The following is a 21,951-nucleotide window of genomic DNA, read 5'->3' as shown; positions in this document are numbered from 1 at the left end:
TAAAAAATAATATACAGTATGTTTCTCAGGAAATGAAATATAAACAATTTACACCAAAAACATTTTTTTTTTAAGGCATATACATGAGGGAAATAATTATTCAATCCCCTGCTGATTTTGTAAGTTTGCCCGCTAACAAAGAAATGAAGGGTTGTTAATTTTTATGGTATGTTTACTTTAACTGATAGAGACAGAATAAAAAAAATCAGGGGGAAAATATTTTATCTAAAGGTTATAAATTGATTTGCATTTCATTCAGCGAAATAATTATTTGATCCCCTACCAACTAGCAAGAATTCTGGCTCCACAGATTGGTTATGTAAATATATAGACTGCAGATTAGTCCTCAAGTACTCAAGTCAGTACACTTAAGTCAGCTTATTATGTATATAAAAGATGCCTGCCTAAAGAATCTGTATCTTCCATTTCAACCTCTCCACCACCATGGTCAAGACCAAATAGGTTTTCAAGGATGTCAGGGACAAGATTGTAGACCTGCTCAAACCTTGAATAGGCTACAGACAGAACCTTGGTAAGAAGGAGACAACTGTTGGTCTGATTATTTGGAACTAGAAGAAATACAAAATAACTATCAATTGCCCTTGGTCTGGAGCTCCCTGCAAGATTTCCCAAATGGAGTAAAGATGATCATGAAAAGGGTTAAAGATCAGCCCATAACTACATGGAAGAATTTTGTTAAGGATTTTAAGACAGTTGGGTCCATAATTGGCGAGCAAACCATTTGTAACATGTTAAGCCTAAATAGATTGAAATTCTGAAGCACCCGCAAAGTTCTCCTCCCAAAGAAGGCCGTATGAAGTTTGACAATGAACATTAAAATGATTCAGAAAAGGCTTTGGTGTAAGTGCTGGCTGCGAGACCAAATGTTGACTATGAACCCAAGAACACCATTCCTACAGAGAAGCACAGTGTTGGAAACACTATGCTTTAGGGCTTTTTCTCTGCTACGGGGACAGGATGACTTCACCGCATCGAGGGCTGAGGGCAGACCACTGTATCATAAAATCTTGGACGAGAACCTTCTCCCCTTAACTAGATCACTGAAGATCAAAAACGTATTTCACTGACTGAAATGCAAATCAATTTATAACCTTTATATAACATTTTGAATATTCTGTCTCTATCAGTTCAATTAAACCCACCATACAAATGATAGACCCTTCATTTCTTCGTAAGCAGGCAAACTTACAAAATCATCAGGGCCCGGTTTTTCAAAAGGTTTAATCCGGATAAAATTGATCCGGATAGGAACTTTTCAGGATCACCAAATCTGGATAACCAGTGCTGGATAACCTCCTACCATGGCTGATGACTCCTTTTCTAACAGCAAATACACTGGCGCAGGCACGCTTCAACACTGCTCTTTGCAGAGCAAGATGTGGAATTGCGCGTTTAAATGGAGTTCTGAAGAGACGCTTTGCATGCCTTAACTACCTGAGAGCGGAACCACAGAAAGCATGCAACATAACCCTTGCCTGTATTGTCCTGCACAACATCGCCACTAAGCGCAATGTCCCTCTCTGTGCTGACAATGATGCACCTGAGCCCCTTGGAGACCCTAACCAACCTCCTGCATTCTACCAGAACGAGCAAACAGGACGTGCAACAAGGGACGCAATAGTTAGACACTATGTCTGATTTGGATTTGTATTGGATATCAAAAATCAGTGATTGCCATTCTTTGCATTTTTTTGGTTATTCTGTAATCATTGCATGCATCACTAATAAATATTCTAAAAACAAAAATAATTTCGATTGTGATGAATATATATATCAATTAGTGACAGAATAAAATGTATTGTTTTTGGTCAATTTTGACAGCTGTTTGGAGGATTATTTTATGAGGCCAAACTCTTTCTACTTTGCTGTAGGCCTATACTGAAAGGCTGAATACATTAAAGCCTACCTAATCACTGTAGCCTGATGGATGAACAAATAATATTAAAAACTTATGAATAAATAGGATAACTTGTAAGATACTGCATGATCCAAATATAGTATTTGATAAATTTTTTAAGTCTTCATTACATTTTGGTCATGAAATCCATGTTGAATCCACCCTTCTGATGGGATCAATTTAATCCAGATTTTTTGGATCAAAGTGATCCAAATCCTACAAAAAAGTTCTGAAGACCCAAACTAAATGTTTGATCCGGATCAAAACCAAGATTGGATTTCGTGATCTAATCCGATTATGTAATCCGTTTTTTCTTTTGAAAAACCCATTTTCAAGATTTGATCCAATCCGTTATCCAAAATCCTAGTGGATTACTTTTGAAAAAACCGGGCCCAGGGGATCAAATAATTATTTCCCTCACGGTATACATGGTTACATTTCCACTGCTTTTGTGCTAAAATGTAGTTTCTGTTAAACTTATTCCTTTACTCTTTCTTATGTCTCTGTTAAGGGCCAAATTGTTTTTTTCTCTAAATCTGCTTTGCAACAATGCAAAAAAAAAGGATCTTGTAACAAGGTTATTGAATACGAACAAATACATTACATGTGGCATTTGATACAACATGACCCCGGGAGACATTTGGTAGGTGCACACACAAACAGTTTATTCAACACAGGGTGAAAAGGTGAGCAATTCACAAGGAAACAGCTCTAACTAACAAACCAAAATTGTCTGGATTATTTAGTACCATTGTTTTATGAAATATCCTTCAGGGTACACCCCTACATGACAATGGCATGACTTGGTGGTAGTGGGTTCTTTCAACAGGATAATCCACGCGTGGTACAATACTGCACACATTGTTTATGAATGCTTGAAGAGTGTGATGAAGATTTCAAAGTTCAGTGTTTTGGTTCATCTGTTTTTAACAGATTCAAGCTTGAGAGCTACACGCACAGACTGTGTTCTGATAGATCCAACTATGAGATATGGCTAGTAGATCTTATAGAGATAAACTTTGAGTCCAGTTTCACTAGATCTCTCTCTGTCAGGAACAAATTACACCTGGAGATATCAACTCTGTTGCGAGTCAATCCTTTAACCCAACCACCAGGGAGATACAGAGCTTAGGGGAAGAACAGCAGGCAGAAGACGAAGTGATGTTAAATAGATAGACAAATGATTTATCGAATAATCTCAGTTGTGCGTTGATGCTCAGTCAAGCTCTGCCAAACTTCGTCTGACTAGAAACAGATTCAATATGTGTTTTTAACCATTCAAGATTACAGTATCAAAACATTGTCTCATGACATTATTATGAACCTTGAGATGGAGACCAATGGATACTCATATCAGCATAAGACACAATACAACTCCCAATGAGGTTAAACAACAGGAAAGTAAGGAGCAAATAATATGAATGGAAGTGAATAATAAAATAAAGGAATGAATACATATGATGAATATTGTAATAAATGGGATAAATGAAATATAATAATAAAATGAAATGACAAGAAACAAGTGTATGTTTCTATCCAGATCTATCAGTTCCAACAACAACAAACATGTCAATTAATTTTGTGTTACTTTTAACTGAATATGTGTAGTCCCGTTCATTCGTTTAACACAAAATCATCATAAAATGTGTTAAAATGCATAACACAGAATCAACAAAATATAAATCAAAATGCATACTTACAGTGTGTACGTACAGGTTGCATCATGATTATAAATATTACCATATTTAGATTAACTCAAGTCAACAGTTTAAGAAAATAGTTTTGATTCAAGAGGTCCAGTAGTTTCCATACTAAAGTGAGCCTCCTAACACAACTCCATCATTTGCTCCAACGAGACTTGAAGCTCCATTGACTCCAGTGAGGAAGCACCACATTCAACAGCCATCTTATTCAAGGCCTCCAGAGAAGTCAGAACAACCTGATCAAGAGTGAGAGTGTTGAGTTAGACAAATATTCCTCAAAAGAGCAGGTGGGGGACTAAAACGAAGTGTGTTTATTAAAGATCAAGCCACGAAGTAGCGTAGACACCTTTTGCCTCCTTTAGTCTTTTTATTGTTACTATTCTTCTTCTACAATGGAAGTCTATGGCAGTCCATAGAACCATAGATTGGAAAGTTGTGAAATTTGGCACTTACGTAGAAGACAGTCTGACCTGTTACCATGGTAAATATGTAGTCTCTAACCCAAACTCCAAAGCACCAGCAACAGACCTAACTTTCAAGATTTTGCCAATAAGTTTTGAACGGTACATCCTAGAATTTTTTTTTGTATATGAATGAATGTTATGACAAGCACGCCAAATGGATTTGATTCTGTATCTTCACCAAACTTTTGTGTATTGACACAAAATAGGTCATTGGAGTCACGACCTGAGGTAACATACACAGTTTCATACACAGCGCCACCTACTGGTCCAGATATACAAAAAATGGCTGGTTTTGCTTATAACTATTAAAAACTCTTCCAGGGGGCACCAGCAAAAATAGATTCAGCGCCTAATCGATTATATTACTATTACCCATCCCCCATTACCGGATTATTGTTTCATCAATTAAACCCATGTCCTGTTGTCTGGTTGAGTCCATTTAATGCATTTAATGGCCTAACCAAAATAATTTTAAAATCTTATAAGAGTTTCAAACTTTGAAAGACCACAAACATGATGACAAAAAATAATGTGTGGTGTGCCGTGATGTGACGAAGAAAGCACACCGCACACAAACAGATTTTCAAAAAGAGTCGGACTATGAACACAGGAAATCTCGATATTCTCTCTAGATTTCAGAACATGTTTTTTTATAACATGAGAATCGCACAATATATCGCCCAGCCCTAACTCATATTTCACATTTTAACTCTATGTTGGTTGAACCTCCTAATTGAAACAGGCCCCTGGTCATACACAGGCAGGGTCGTCCATCAGCGAACAGGTATGTTTCATATGAGACACAAAAGTAATCCTAAACAGGCGGGGGTTGATCAACGGTGAACATAATCCAAAGGGTTTGACAAAAGGGGTGATCCAATACACAGACAGAAGATCAGAACAAAAAAACAGGAAAGTCTTTGAATAGACTATGGAAACTAGAACTAAATTAACCACTACAGCTAACTGGCTCCGTAAAGTAGCAATCCTAAACAGCTTAAACACTTAAATAATACTAAATGGATGTTTGAGACTGATTCTTATAGTGGGTGTGATTGGTAGCAGCTGTGAGGGATTGGTTTCAGGTGAGCTTGGGAAATGAGTCCAGGGTGATGTGTAGCAGTCTGTGTGGTGTGACAGTCAATATAATGAAAGGGCGAACTCTGGTGGCAATCGGACGGGAGGCCACAGACTGGATTCGTGACAGCTACTCATCCCAAAGTGAAAACCATGTAGCATACCAAAATTTAATTAACGGTAGAAGTTACATTTTGAAAATTCTTGAAATTCTGCATGAGATACAGAAAAATGACACTAAAAGCTTTTTTATGGCTGTCTGCATTTTTATGCGGGTTGTTTACAGGGACTAGGGTTAAGTAGATTTGTGCTACTTCGATTTTAAAACTTCAAATTACTGGCCATGCCACTCTATTTTTTCAAAAGGTAGTATCACAGTACAGTTATTAATGTTGTATATGTGGATTTACTTTCAGCAATAATAGCCATTTTGAGTGCCGTCACCATTCTGTTGTGCTGTTTTTGTGTGTTTCTGAGAAATATATACAGTTGAAAGAAAAAGTATGTGAACCCTTTGGGCTTACTTGGATTTCTTCATAAAATGGATGTCATAAAATGTGTTCTGATCCTCATCTAAGTCACAACAATAGAGAAACACAGTCTGCTTAAACTAATACCGCACAAACATTATACGTTTTCAATTCAATTCAAATTCAATTCAATTCAAATGTTTTTATTGAACACAACATGTAAACATTCATAGTGCAGGGTGGAAAAAGTATGTGAACCTTTGGGTTTAATAACTGGTTGACCCTCCTTTGGCAGCAATAACCTCAACCAAACGTTTCCTATAGTTGCAGATCAGACCTGCACAACGGTCAGGAGAAATTTTGGACCATTCCTCTTTACAAAAGTGTTTCAGTTCAGCAATATTCTTGGGAGAACTGGTGTGAATCGCTCTCTTGAGGTCATGCCACAGCATCTCAATAGGGTTGAGGTCAGGACTCTGACTGGGCCACTCCAAAAGGCGTTTTTTCTTCTGTTGAAGCCATTCTGTTGTTGATTTACTTCTATGCTTTGGGTCGTTGTCCTGTTGCATCGTCCATCCTCTGTTAAGCTTCAGTTGGCGGACAGATGGTCTTAAGTTTTCTCTGCAAAATGTCTTGATAAACTTTGGAATTCATTTTTCCCTCAAAGACAGTAATCCGTCCAGGGCCTGAGGCAGCAAAGCAGCCCCAAACCATGATGCCCCCTCCACCATATTTCACAGTTGGGATGAGGTTTTGATGTTGGTGTGCTGTGCCTTTTGTTCTCCACACATAGCATTGTGTGTTCTTTCCAAACAACTCAATTTTGGTTTCATCTGTCCACAGAATGTTTTGCCAGTAGTGCTGTGGAACATCCAGGTGCTCTTTTGCAAACTTCAAACGTGCTGCAATGTTTTTTTTGGACAGCAGTGGCTTCCTCCGTGGTGTCCTCCCATGAAGTCCATTCTTGTTTAATGTTTTCCTTATTGTAGATTTGTCAACAAAAATGTTAGCATGTGCCAGAGATTTATGTAAGTGTATAGCTGACACTCTAGGATTCTTCTTCACCTCATTGAGCATTCTGCGCTGTGCTCTTGCAGTCATCTTTACAGGACGACCACGCCTAGGGAGTGTAGCAACAGTGCTGAACTTTCTCCATTTGTAGACAATCTGTCTTACCGTGGACACATGGACATCAAGGCTTTTAGATATACTTTTGTAGCCCTTTCCAGCTTTATATAAGTCAACAATTCTTGATCGTAGGAATGGTTCACATCAGACAACGCTTCTTCAGAACAGCAAACTCAAAACTGGTGTGTTTTTTATTGGACAGGCCAGCTTTAATCAACACATCCAATCTCATCACATTGATTGGACCCCAGGTTGGCTGACTCCTGGCTCCAATTAGCTCTTGGAGAAGTCATTAGCCTAGGGTTTCACATACATTTTCCACCCTGCACTATGAATGTTTACATGTTGTGTTCAATAAAAACATGAAAACGTATAATGTTTGTGCGGTATTAGTTTAAGCAGACTGTGTTTCTCTATTGTTGTGACTTAGATGAAGATCAGAACACATTTTATGACCAATTTATGAAAAAATCCAAGTAAGCCCAAAGGGTTCACATACTTTTTCTTTCAACTGTATGTTTAGAACAATACAGTAAAAAATATCTGGTCAGATCACAAATAAACATACCAAAAATATTTAATCTATACTACACAGACACAAGTCATGTCTTTTAAAGGCAAGTTGATAGAATATATTGTTATTCAAAAAGTATTCTGTTTACTCTTACCTCTATCATGATGAGTTTCTTCTCCCATGGTTTCATTTTAGGGTCTGGCCATTTTTCGCCCAAAAAGAAGTACAGGGTGTAAGATGGTGACGGTCCACTGTTTGTTTTTATAAACTCCATCAAACCTAATAGAAGGACATCATCATTCATGCAGCACATTTTCGTGTTAGCCAATCTTGAGTAATAACCCAAACATTCGCAAAAAACAAATATATACTTGTAATGCACAATTGTATTATTTATATATATTGTATTATGTATTATTTATGTATTTGATTATGTGATGTTAATTCACCTGATACATAGTCCTTAAAAAAGTATATGACTTCAGGCGTGTTTTTAGAGAGTTCTCTGACTGTTTGGCTCTTTTCATGTCTGCAAAGACCCCAGAAGACCCTGCTTTTTCCCGAACGGTGGCCCAAAACCAATCCATCTGATCTACGCAGCTCCAAACCCCCCAGATTCTCCAGGATTTGTCTTGTAAGCATTGCCTGCGTTTGATCATGAATATTATCTGGGCTAGGTAGATTCACCACTGGCACTGCGCTCTCCATTGCACTGGAGTCCCTACAGGGGTACAACATTTATTTATTTAATACATGATCCTTGGCAGTTGTTTTAAGATGAGTAAATGATGTACAAGGAAAAAAACTAACATGCTTCCCTGATACACCAATCGGAAACCAGCATCATTCTCCAACAAATGATCCAACATCATCTTCCCTTTGTAATAAACCTTTATATGAAAAAATGTTTCTGTGAAGGAAATTAGTGACAACATAAACATACAATAAAATGTTATTAAAATAATCAAACATCAGAAATCAGTGTCCTACCTAACGTACCAGTTGCACCATGATTAGCAACTTGATTACCCACATGTTCCCCATCTGGGAAGTATTGTGCCATCTCATATGTTCTTTCAGCTGCTGAAAATTGTCCCATTTCTTCCTGCTCTAACCCACCAATAGCACCTCCAGCTGAAGTTCTGTAAGATTCCTGTACTGAATGCACCATTTCAGTAGAACTCTCTTTAGTAAACTGTGGTGTAACACAATGACTGTTTTCTTGGTACAGTTCTTCTTCAGCCAGATCAACAAAACCTAAAAAACAACAAAAAATTATTGTTTACTCATTTTTTAAAAAGGGTGATAAAGGGATAGTTATCACAGAAATAAAAATTGTATTATCATTTACTCACCCTCATGCCAATCTAAATGACTTTCTTCTGCAGCACACAAAAGAAGGTATTTTAAAGAAAATTCTTTACCAAACAACATTGGTGACTTCCTTCGTATAGACACATTTCTGAAAATATTTGTTTTGTGTTCCACAGGTTGTGAATAAGCAAAGGGTAAATAAATATATTTTAAATTAACTTAAGAAAAATTATTTTTGATTGATATGTTCTTTTAAGAAAAGTTGTTTTCAGACATTTTGGGAAGAACTTTGAAGCATAAAACATTTGAATATACTGCATTAACTAATAAGGATTTACAAATTTCATTTACATTTATGCATTTGGCAAACGCTTTTATCCAAAGCGACTTACATTCCATTATCCTATACATTTATACTAAGGTATGTGCAATCCCCTGCGATCGAACCCACAACCTTGCTCTTACCACTGAGCTACAGGAAAGCTGTAAGGATTTAACATAGCAGTGGCAAAATGGATGTAAGAAAATCAATGTGGAGTTATAATCTTAAAAGAATATTCAAAAGAATAACAGAAGAGAAAGAAAGATGGAAATTTACAGTACCTTGTTTGGAACTATCCAGGAGGTTAAGGCCATGAAAACTGCTGTCCAAATCATGGGATGGTAGAGCTATAACAAATCATACTGTAGTAACTGCACATAATGTAATAATTTAAAATAATGTAACATTATTAATTGAATAACAAATTGAAGATTAAGAGACATTTATTACATCATAAACTCAGCAAAACAAATAGTCATAATGCTATAATTTTTAATTGCTTATTTAAATAAGAGACACTGTATTGTGCTGTATACATTTTTATAATTTAATTTTGAATAAATTCAGTCTATAGAATAAAATGAACCAGCTTTCGCCATGCGCTGGATCAAAACAAAGTATTAAAATTATTAAAGGTATGTTGAGTGTAAAGGAATTTTAGTTTGTAGTGCTTTAGTTTGTAACAGATGCTGGTGGAAGCAAAATAATGTGTCAAGGAATTTTAGGCGCACTGCATGCTGGCTTTGAGTTTATTATAAACCGCATATAAAATTAATTGTGGAGTAAAATCAGAATCATTTATTATAACGGGAGTTTTAGCGGTCTTATTTTGTGAAGGAGAAGGATGTGTTACTCGAGCGGTAACATTAACATACAGCTATTATTTGCTTGCAATATTTAGGCTAGATTTTAACATGTCAACTTTCTGGAATGACTGAAAGATCCAGATTTACCAATAAATCTGTCTCCCTCCATCTCAAACACCTCAAGGTGGTAGCGAAACACTGTTACAATGAGTTTAGTTAAGGCACACTGCACGCTCACGGACCTCATATACAACAACAGATACAATGTAAAGCGGGAAACCAGCTACAAGCATCACCACAGCCGTCGTCTTTATCATTGGAGGAACTTCTGTCAAAATTAACAGAGGCTGGGCTTGAATTATCAGAGGAAGATGGAATTCAAAGGTGAGTTTTATATGTTATGTTAGCATGTTTTAAGTACGGCGGCACATACTGTTGATTGAATAGTTTTACATGAATGTCTATTGAGGTGCAGTGCTCGTTTAAGTACGCTGCCTTCATGTGCTATCGGAATACAGTTAAAGATTACATAACACTAGATCATTCAAATTACATTTCATGCTGTGTGTAAAATGTATATTTTAACAATTCACTGGAAAACAGGTCATCAGTGAGAAGATATCTTCCGCAATGTGAAAATGGAGGGATCTGAAATTTGACAAGCAGTTGGGGTCGAGGATGGAGTTCTTTCTGCTTTTTGTGCGTATTTTGTCTTCAACTTTGCGTATCCCTCCCTCAACAGGAATACCCTGCTCTTTATCCAAAGGCATGTTTTGAAGGTAACGACACTTGGAGACAAGCCATTGCCAACTGCTTTTGTCAGGATTATTAATCTTTATAGTCAGAGGATGCCACTGCCCTATGCTTGTCCAAAGTGTTCACGTCAACATTTTACTGCAGTAAAACTAATTAATCGTGTAGGCTTGATTCATGCTTATGAGCCAAATTTTTCTGTATGCTGCAGACTTGAGTGTCAGTATTTCTTTTGCAAATACGAGTCTGTTGTGCATACAGAGGAAGTTCCAATATTCTTTCAGGTTAACTATGTTTTCAACATAGACACATTGTTGATACTGTGTGGAAAACTGTTGCTTCCACATTTGTTTGATTCTCATTTTCATGCATTTCATGTTTCATATTACAAGGACTGGTTTTGTATGATGGTAGGAGATGAACTGGACTATACGGCATTTGACCTTTATATGGTTGATAATGTTTTGTATGTAGTAGCAAGATATGTTTTATCGCTTAACAGGTTTTTGTAGATTTTTTACAATGATTTTTGGATGTTTTTGCGTTATACATCGCATTCGTTTGTATTAGGAATAATTTATGCTTTAAAATGTTAATGTCAAAATTGTTATGTTGATGGTATAGCTCAGGCAAAAATGACAATTGTGTCATAATTCAATCACCCTCAAGTTGATCCAAACCTGTATACATTTCTTCGTTCTTCTGTACTCAAAGGTCGGTATTTGGAAGAATGTCAGTAATCAAAGAGATCTTGCACAGCATTCACAGTGATAGTATTTTTTTTCTACTATAAAGTCCATGGTGGTCGAGACCTGTTTGGCTAACAACATTCTTACAAATATCTTACTCTGATTACACCAGAACAAAGAAATGTAGCTTTCCTGTAGCTCAGTGGTAAGAGCATTGCGTTAACAATGCAAGGTCATGGGTTCGATCCCAGGGGATTGCACATACTCAGAAAACAAAATGTATAGGAAAATGCAATCACTAAGTCTAAGTCACTTTGGATAAAAGCATCTGCCAAATGCATAAATGTAAATGTATAGAGCAGAACAAATAAATGTGTACCGGTTTGGATCAACTTGAGGGTGAGAGAATGATGAAACAATTTTCTTTTTTGTCTCACTTGAGATTTCAACCAAGTAATGGTTCAGCAAACATTGCATCTGGTTCATTCTTTGCATGTTTACATTAAGCACTCTGCCCCGTTTCTGTAATCGGTTTAGAAACAACAGCTTCCTTGGCTTGTGGATATGATAGCTTCAGCTTATAATAAACAGCCTAATTAGGCTGCATACCAACTCTACAAGAACCTGTAGTGATCTGGCTGGTCTTCGCTTTGTAGTGCTCACTATTGTTTACTGGGTAGTGCTCATGACCTCTTGCTACCTTGGAATAAAAATGTTCAGACCCACTTTGCTACCCTGATTGGACCCCTTCAGGGTGACAGATGGAGATTTCAATGCACACTGAAATTAAACCTATAGAGGGCATGCATTGACGTAACATTTCCATGTGAGCATGTCAGAACACGCCTTGGGACATGCTCCCCTGGGTGGCAAAACAACCAGCAAATTGGCTGAGGAGAATATGATAAACAAAGAAACCAGGACTAAAACGCAATTATTTGCTGAAATTACAAGCAGCTGGACTTGACGGTGATCCTTACCACTTCCCTACTACTTTTAAAGGAATCAAATGTTCCCAGACACTGAAATGTTGCTGGCAATTGCGTTAACTATTGTAAGCAGTTATTTTGCATAGTGTCTTGCCACCCACGGAATGCACACCGGTGTGCTCACGTGGTGTTTACATGGTAAAGTAACGACACATCCATTCAATCTATTCATTGTAACGTATTTGCCATCTGTCTGTTCATTCTGATTTTATCCTTATGTGCTTGTGCAATTGTTCATTTTCAATCAGTTCATGGCTTATAAATGTAGTACATGGCTCAGCTTCAGCAGAGTTGATCTCTTGTAGTGAATATACTGAATTCCCCATAGTGTCAGCTACTGATGCAATGTCAAGTTAACCATACTCAAGAGGGAACATCTCCCAGGGGTGTGTTCCCCTTATCTTTTAAAAAGGCACTCACAAACTCCCCTAAGCACTTCCCCTCCGCAAATCTGAAGTGCGTTAAATACAAAATTTATATCAACAGACCCTAGTTCCCTAGATTTTGATAGTCTACTTCATGTGTACACTTCAAAAAGCTCTGCTGTATATCCCACTATTCTTGATTGTGACATCACAGCTGATTACGCGTAACCGTAGTGTATGGTATATATATATATATATATATATATTTTAAAGAATTGCATAATATTGTATATTACCTTAATTATGTTAAGATTGAATTGGATATTACTTGTAGCTAGATAACCCTATGTTTGGGCTGCAGTCAAAGTCTACTATTTTCTACTGATGTTTTGCTTGTGAAGGAATTTTAATATTTTCTGCAACAACTTGTATGCATATAGAATAAAACAAATTCATAAGTGAATAGGGTCTATTTAAAAATTCAGCTTCATAATAATTACCAATTGATCAAGGGCCAAGTGCGATCCATTTAAACCTTTTTCACAAGTTCCGCCAGTAGTGGTCACTCATGCAATGTTAGCAATGACGCACATCTGAGTCATCGAGACTAAGGGAAGTTTATAAGGTAAGGGCATAAAAATCTGGAGTGGAACGCAGCCCCGGTATTAACTGTAACCCAAAAAATTGCTACAAATATACATTAAAATGCTGTCTTACTGGTGAATAGTTCTTCATCCCCTAAATTCCATTCCTTTGATGCCTAAACATGAAAATTTGATACAAAAGGTTGTTTAATAGTGTCCAAAAGACAATGGATCAAAGCAATCATTCACATTATGGTAGAATTCACATTTTAAATTGGTATTTGTTTTAAATAACTACACATTCCACTAATGTTATCAAATTAATAATCAATTATTCATACTAATACTGTTTGAGTAAATTAACAACTGTATTTATACCAGTCAACTTATAACATTTTATTTCATTTTTATTTATCCATTGCTAAATGATATAAAATATAAAACCCAATAAGGGATGAAACAAATACTCACATTAGTTTCTTGAGACCTCTTAGAGCCTTAAGGTATAAAGACAGAGCAGAAATACTACATTTATAAATGTTAAGTATTCAGATTTATGCAGTAACTCAATAAGTGTGATGTTTCCTACCTGCAGAATTTGATTCAGTTGGAAATAGATATATTTTATGGGGATTTTCGGGATCATTCTTGTTGTCCAATATCATCGTAAAGCCTTTGGCACGAAGAGCACTTCGGAAATTTCTCTTCCAAACAGAGGGGTCTGTATTTATCTTGCTATCTCTGGCTGTGCTAGTTTGAGCCCATGCCTGACTCAGGAGTTAAAACAGAAAATAAGTACTGTTGCCAAAATGTGATATGGCGGTTTCATAATATATAAGAAATATGGTATGTGTAACAACTTTATTTACTTATTATAATGTAATAACTGCACATAATGCAATTCGTTTTGCATTGTTGAGGTAATTAAGTGTTTTCCCTTGTCCTGCACAGTACAATAACAAACTTGGCTATGCCAATTAACAGGCCCAACAGTCAACACAACCTTTTTACCACCACTTCTCACTCAAAATGGCTGCCAGGAGTTTTTGTTATTGACATGGCCCCACCCACTTTGGACTAAATTGTAGTAGAGACCACCAAAACCGAGACCGAGACAAGACCGAGACCAGAGGGTGTCGAGACAAAGTCTTTGAGGGGGCCAAGACCAAGGCAGGCCGAGACCGAGTCGAGACCAAGATCATCACTCCCAAAATTCATTCAAAAGATACACAAAACACTAAAATGACAAAATAATAATAAAAGAAACTTGGGTGATTTATTGTGCAGAAATTTATGTGTAGGATGTTTTATATTCTATGCTTTATCCCCACCTACTGTAACATATTACATTTTTTGTGCAGGTAAAAATTCCAACGACTAAAAACTACAAAAAATGGTTAATACCCAAGATAAATTTAAGTCTGTGAACTTCAACAAAATAACACATTTGACTAACTTAGTTTTATTGCTTTTTTATCTAATCAATAGCAAAATATTGGAGCTGTGTGTAGCTCAGAAATTTACAAAAGTTAAAGCGGGCGTAACACATGTGGTTTCTGCCAATCTCATATAAATCACTGGGGGAGTGTATTGAGCACAGAATTACGAAGTCATACACCCAACTCGTTTTTTGACAAGTTGACCATGTTAAGCATTAGAAGACAGCAGGTTTAACATTGTAAAGAAGTCAGAATGCATGAAACAAAGTTGCAGGGCCGCTTTAAGATTTGTTCTAGTTTTGTTTAAGAGTAGCCAAAATACAACAAAAACTTGTGTTTAATTGTGTCTAAATTGCTGGTGCATTGTCTGATTTTTTGTTTTAGTGTAATTCCCACAGTTGTGGTCTTTACATAAAATCCAGAGACCACTAAGTCTGAGACCAAGACAAGACCGAGACCAAAGACAGTCAATTAAAAAAAAATGGTCTTGAGGCTGGTCTCGAGTACTACAAAATTACTATTGATGTACCATTTTTAAATGGTAGGGGTACATGCGTACTCTAACCAGCCAAAATTAACAACAATTACAATATAATACCTATACCATTACATATACGCAAGACATTTTACATTTAAACAACATTAATCGAAAGTAAATAATCATAAAACAGGACAGGACAAATAAAAATATATTCCTTTGCTTCTTATTTCCACTGACAAAACGCAAGATCAAATGCCCTTCCTGTAGGCTTTAAAATGTCTGCACCCAGAGAGTGGGCTTGGCAAGTTGAGAGTCCTCAAAGTAAGTACTTCATCTTTGGTTAATTTATAACGGTTATAAAATTAAATACTGTTTAAAGTAACATATGGTGCGTCTTTCTTTAAACAAGAAATATGCATTCGTTTAGACAAATAACAATAATAATAAAAACAAAAGACAACACAAAGGTACACAACCTTTTGAAAGAGATGGTTCTCGCCGGCCTTTAGACGGTGTATATGTGCCGTGAAGCAGTTTATCGTTACTTCCGCTAGCAGCTCAGAATGGAGTTTACCAAGTCCCTTGCAGAGCTGCCACAAATACATCTAGATGATGTACAACATCTTGCAGACAAATTTTCGCTTATTACAAGATCGAAGCTAGATAAAGGAGTAGGCTGAAAAAGAACAGTTATGTTTCAGTCTGACATTCTGTGACATTACAGCCAATATTTTTCGTCATTTTTTATTTAAAGAGTGCCTAAAATAACTGTATATTAACTGATAAAGTATATTTGATTTGAATTGCCACAGTGCAACATTCAAAATAAATGCACAAAAGATGAAATACACTATGAAGACCTTTATCATTACTGGGGTTAATAAAAGAAAAATAGACCAGGGGGAAATGCGGTCTTAAAAAGTCAAACCTCAAGTGTTACAGCATTTTAAAATGTACTTTTAGAAACTTGGACAAGGTAGCTGCGTCTTCGAAAGCTGCATGGGTCCTCCGGAGATCAAATTTGTCGGCCTAGGCCGGAGGTTTATTCAGGTTTTATTTCAGAAAAGCAAATTTGTGACATTGGGTAAGTGACAGAATATCTTCTTAACAGAAATAAATATAAATGTTATAATGTTTTTTAACTAAAATGAGCCTGTATCAAACCTTTTGTCGCCCACGCACCTCCGCAAATGGACGTGGCGTTTGTAGTTGGCGCATGCTGTTGCCGTTGTGCTTTTCAGAAAGGCACTCTCCGCTCCGCGAGAAATATTAACGCTTCACTCACAAGTTCTGACTCACACCGAACAAGTCAGGAAGGAGAGAAGACACGTATGCGCTGTTTATCCAATAGTTATTCGATCACAGATACAGTCATGAGCACGGATGGATATTTTTTTTACACCAAATACAATTGGGCAGCCATAAATTTACCTGGGCCGGACGCCCAAGTAAATGCATTGTATGGGAAACGCTGGATGATACAGCCCTTTAAGGATTGATCAATCAAGGTACTGATGCAGACTATCAAAGAGAGATTTAATTATTTGTTTTATGGTGTGAAGGTTGAATTTGGAAAAAATAAAGAGTTGAATAGAGATTTTAGACGTCATAAGGAAGATATACCATCTTTGATAATTAGAGATCAGAATGTTGAGATAGTTCAATCATAACAATATCTTTGTGTGTACCGAGAGAGAAAACTAAATTGGAAGAGAAATAGCTAGGCGGTTTTTAAAAAGGCAAAGTCAAGACTATACTTCTTGAAGTTGGACTCTGTAGGGATTGACAGGAAGCTTCTCTATGTTTTTTTATTAGGGAATTCTAGCCAGTGTGTTGTTCTTTGCCATGGTTTGTTGGGGGAGCAAAGAGTTTCAGAAGGTATTTTATGTGGATTGTGAAATGGCGAATGAATTCTCCCCTCACAGGGATTAATACATTTGTTTTATCTAATCTAATCCAGCAAAGGAGTTAAATTGTAGAGATCAGTAGGGTCTCTTGCCACTTCCTCTTCGCAGACCTGAGCTTGGTCTGATGGTCGTGAAGAGCCTCAGAAAGCCAGGGGCAAGAGGGTGTAGCACATGCAAGCCTAGAGGTAAGAGAGCAGACACATGGTTTTCAAATGAGGAGTTGCTGCAAGGAAAAGAGAGAGGAGTGAATTTCAAGGTGTTGGGAACGAACACCTTTTTTTTTTTACAGATCCATGTTTCAGTCACTGGGTGCAAACAACAGCTACTTTACAAACAACAGTTTACCTCAAAAGCAGTGCAGGAAGTTCAATGATCCTTTGCTTGAAATGGACTAGTACCTGTTTTTTAGCAAACACAGCAAGCGTACTTCAGCCGCAGCAGTCGTGGCCTAATGGTAAGAGAGAGTCGGACTTGAGACCAGAAGGTTGCCAGTTTGATTCTTGGTCAAGGCACCTTACCCCTACTTGCTACCCGGGCGTTGCAGTGATAGCTGCCCTCTGATCCTGGTATATCTGTGTACACGACTTGCTGTGACTACTCACTGGGTGGGTTAAATCAGGTCACATTTCAGGTATGGGTTACCATATCTGATAAAAAGGTCAATTTAGCTTTAGCTACAGCCAACTAGGCAGACAAAATGCTTCTAACGAACTGGGACTGTTCTCTTGAACATATATATTATAAACATACAGTGAAATAATAAAAATAATTATTCTGAAATCTCAAGAGAATTAGAGAGAATTCCTGTGTTCACAGTCAAGACTCTGATTGAAAATCTCTTTGTGTGTGGTGTGCTTTCTTTGTCACACCATGGCGCACCACACTTAATAGTTTCAAAACGATTGAACCTCAGACTTTTTTGTTAGTGGTCTCTCACAGTTTGAAACTCTTATAAGATTTAAAAAAATCTTTTGTTGAGGCCTAAATTTCAGTACATGAGAACACATCGGGTGCTGCACTAGATCATGTACGTGATAGAGAATAGAGAGAGCGAGAGAGAAAGCGAGAGAGAGAGCATTCTTTTGACTTCAAGCAAAGCGAAAATAAATCTGCTAATAAGCAGGCTCTCCTAATCAACGTACCAAATGTAAATAAACACTGAACTCTACACATGGTTATCATATTTATATTATTTATTTAACTTTTTCCAGTTAATTTAGAAAATTAAGCATACACTCCCGTTAAAGTCACTGTGAACCGGAAGTTGCGATCGTTTTTACTTCCGTATTTTGATGCATTTCCGAGTGAAATGGAATTTCTAATGAGAAAAAACAGTGGCCATGGCTTTCGTATTTGTCTGCGATTTGATTGGATGTATAAAAACATTTGAAATGGAATTAGCAGCATATTGACCGTTGAAGGGGAGGAGTTAACAGATGCTCCGCCTAAGCTGTCTAACATACGTCATTTATGAGGGATAGTCATTACAGGATGGAAGAACATTTTCAGATTTTAACTAAAGATTATGAGGGCACACAAATTTCTGAAAGATGACCCATTTAAATTTTTTAAGGCGCTTTGTGTTTTCTGTCCACCAATGAATAAAATCATCTCATTAAGTCCAAAAACAAAGTTTTTGAACAAAGAGCAGTCAATGGAAAGAGGTGAATGAGGCCGTGAAGGTGCAGTTTGAAGCTGTGAAAAGTGCAGCATGACATGAGACGATGCACATTTACGATTATTATTATTATTATTATGATCAACATTATATGTGTGTGTTTGTGTAATTCTATCTGTATCTCTGTTAAAAATGTATATTAGAAATCAAGCTGTTATTTTTCTAGACTTTAAGTTTTGTTTTATTCATAATATCCAGGTCCGGCGCTAGAGAGGGGGCTGATCCTGTGCCCCCCCACTTTTATGATTTCAACAAACACAAAATTATAACCATAAAAATGATATAATATAATTAAGTAATATTTTAAATGGACATATGAAGTATGAACTTGTCACATATCACCTCCGCGTTTTGTCGGCAACACATACGCTGCCATTCCCAATCCCTTCCACCTCTACTGCTGCCACTACCTGGCTGGCGATAAGATGACTAAGAAAATGGGACACAGCAATGAGGATCCACCGTCACGTCGGGGTTTTTAAATGCTGAATTTCAAAAATGTAAATTGGTTGTTCGGTTACACTGTGGTATGTTTAATATATAATATTATAACAAAACCTATATTTTACTGATAAAAATAGTAAAAAATTATATTTGACTTATTCCTTAAAGGTGACCGCAGATTGTTCTCAAACAATCAATGTTTGAGTAATGGGAAACTGGCGGGGAGATGATGGGGCAGGTGAGGGAGATGAAACACTAATTGGACACTAACGGAGAAACAAGGGGACGGAGCTAAACGAAAGACAGGACGACACGCGCCGAAATGTCAAAACATACAGACACGTGTCTCCACACAAGACATAACACACACACAAGACATGGTACTGACACAACCCTGTCCACAAGGCTTGAAAACTCAGGACAGGAAGGACAGGATCCTGACACAATGGCAATTGAGAATCTGTTCTCAACCTTATAGCGGATTTTCTCAGACCGAAGGGGTACGGTGCACTCGAGAAATGCTCACTTGATAAAACTCGCTTTTGAGAAAGACTTGACCAAAAAAATGCACAAATGATTGGAAAGAAAAGGTAACGCGGAAATTGAATTTCATGAAATGCTGACGCCTTCAGCTCTACTGACTATTTTGTAAGTTTTACTATTTTAGTTATCAACTATGATGTAAATGATAATGTACAGTATATACACATGAGGATCAAGTGTGCACTATAAAAAGAATCCAGTAAAAAACAGATAATACACATTACCAGTACATTTTCCTATATTTTACAGACATTTCTGTTTATTCTAAAATTTAATTTTATGCATAACAACATGTAAAATACAGTTAAAACAACTGTAAAAAGGAATACGGAAAATTTCTTCATATTAATACAGTATATTGTGCCTTATTATTGCAGATTTTTTGAGTGCGTTATAATCGTTTTGAGGTGTACAATTATAATCGTTTTCTGATATGAATGCATTATTTTTGTGCAAATAACAAGGTTTATAAATGGGATTTCTGTTACCTTTGAGTTTTTCATTGGTTTGCCCCCCCCTCAGAATATAAATGCTCCCCTGTTATTACTGGCTCTCTTGAGAACCTGACAGAAAAACTTACCTGCACCCCTATGATGAGGAATTAGAATAAGATGAAATTAATAATAATGCTGTAGTTATTTGTATAGCCTTTATTTCTTTTGTGTAAAATTTCAACAAAATGTTGAAATTGAGAGGTTTGGTACCGGCACCGAATTCCACAGCATTCACGTCCATTTTAGTTGCATTATTCAAAACGACAGTGAGGTGGACTGTAGCTGAAAAAGGGGGGTTTCATGATCCCTTAAAAAGTGATTTCTACTCAAGAGAATATCTCCCTTTGCAGTGGACTTTGTTTGAACGCTGTAACATTTTAGAAGTTTTTTACACTCAGGCAGCAACAATATACACTAACTCTGTTTGGAAATATGGGATTCACGTAATATACCTTTAATTAATGCATTTATCCTATTGCATAATGTGAAAATAGTTATCACATTATGAGCACAGGATTATATTACGGTAATAATATTTGTACTTATTAAATAATGTGCAGTTATTTTTAAGTTAACACAGTATATGCCTAATAATATATTATCATGTATCTATGTAGAATAGTATTCACTCTATTGACTGTAAGGTACTTTAAACAATAATACAGTATAACGACAAATAGTGATAAGACTTGCCTTGAATATGAGTCCATCATCATTGTTAGAGTCCTGCCTCGAAGCATGCTTCCAGGGAATGCTAAACGTTGTTCTTTCTTTATTCTTCCAACATACTCCAGGGTACCTTTCACTTTGGATTTGATCATACAACCAAGGTACGAAGAGTGGCTTCGTTTGGGCCATAGTACAGACTACACAACCCTCCAAACAATGAAGAGCTAGACACACCTGTACAAACAAGACAGTCTTGTCAGATCATGCGGAATAAGTCTCGTCTTTAAGGAGTATAACAGTATAAAGGTTAATAAAAAGGAAAAATAACGACAAAAACTGTCATATAATTTAACCGAGAACTTACCTCCAAAGAATGAGTATAGACTTCAATATTGTACGGATTTTGCTTTTTCCAAGTAAAAGTTTTTAATCCATCAAGTGTCACGGCGATGATAAACGAGAACGGATTTTTGATACTGATCTTAATTCAGTAGTTCACGCCTTCAAATCTTACATTCCCCGGAAAATACATATTAGTTTCGATTTCCCATTTTGACGTCACTGCTCACGTTGCTACAAAGAGTAGTCCTGCGTCCCAATCCGCATACTATCCATCCAAAATAGTATTCGAAAGTAGAATTGTTTTTACAAAATCGTAGTATGTTGAATAATATTCTAAAGATTCCGGCATGGTCTACTAATTCCGGTAGTGGAAGTCCAGAAGATGGACAATCTAGATGCGCTACATTTGATAGGGTTCCTACGCAGTGTTCACTGCTGCCTACTCACGAAGCACGGGGTCTCCGTTGTGGACTTCGCTGACAAAAAAAACGCTCAGCCGGAATGCCCTGCAACGTCATCAAAGAAGGGCAACAGCACGGTTGTGCAGGTAACAATGGTCCTGTCCCAAATAGCGCACTCCTGTTTTGTGGACATCCTCAGACTCCACACTTTGGTGACGTCAGGAAGTGCAGACCTATTTGGTGTTATGTTTCAATCCTGATAATCCAAAACATGAAGACACGAAAGATCCGATTCTTAGCTCTTTATTTCAGCCATCAGCAAGCCAGCATATCCAGGCATTACATAATCAGCAACAGGCGCCACATACATTGCATTCTTACTCTGTCCCTTTTAAAGGCCACAAGATCTGGACTACAGCGCCATCTCTTGACCACAACATATGACACCAGGCACTTG

General features: G+C 37.0%; 1 protein-coding gene across 8 annotated transcripts; it reads right to left on the bottom strand.

The window, feature by feature from the left end:
- Window positions 1-2,563: 2,563 nt before the first annotated feature.
- Window positions 2,564-21,951, bottom strand: irf3 (interferon regulatory factor 3). 8 transcript variants are annotated; one of them, XM_056770582.1, is made up of 12 exons: window positions 21,116-21,951; window positions 20,776-20,985; window positions 13,686-13,863; window positions 13,568-13,593; window positions 13,230-13,272; window positions 9,192-9,257; window positions 8,630-8,656; window positions 8,274-8,531; window positions 8,085-8,184; window positions 7,724-7,995; window positions 7,429-7,553; window positions 2,564-3,857 (listed from the first exon to the last, which is right to left on the bottom strand). In XM_056770582.1, exons 2-12 carry the CDS (start codon window positions 20,938-20,940, stop codon window positions 3,744-3,746), a joined length of 1,374 nt encoding a protein of 457 aa, XP_056626560.1. In that variant the 5' UTR covers window positions 20,941-20,985; window positions 21,116-21,951; the 3' UTR covers window positions 2,564-3,743. The 8 variants fall into 8 exon arrangements, with proteins under 8 accessions (XP_056626560.1, XP_056626559.1, XP_056626565.1 ...); XM_056770581.1 differs by having other exon boundaries at window positions 8,265-8,531; window positions 21,116-21,944; XM_056770587.1 differs by lacking the exons at window positions 20,776-20,985; window positions 21,116-21,951 and adding exons at window positions 15,493-17,102; window positions 17,322-17,360 and having other exon boundaries at window positions 8,265-8,531.

This window comes from Triplophysa dalaica, chromosome 17, assembly GCF_015846415.1.
Source record: "Triplophysa dalaica isolate WHDGS20190420 chromosome 17, ASM1584641v1, whole genome shotgun sequence".
In the NCBI taxonomy this organism is placed as follows: domain Eukaryota; kingdom Metazoa; phylum Chordata; class Actinopteri; order Cypriniformes; family Nemacheilidae; genus Triplophysa; species Triplophysa dalaica.
Note: the sequence above shows the minus strand (reverse complement) of the source record. Positions and strands in the feature narration are given on the sequence as shown.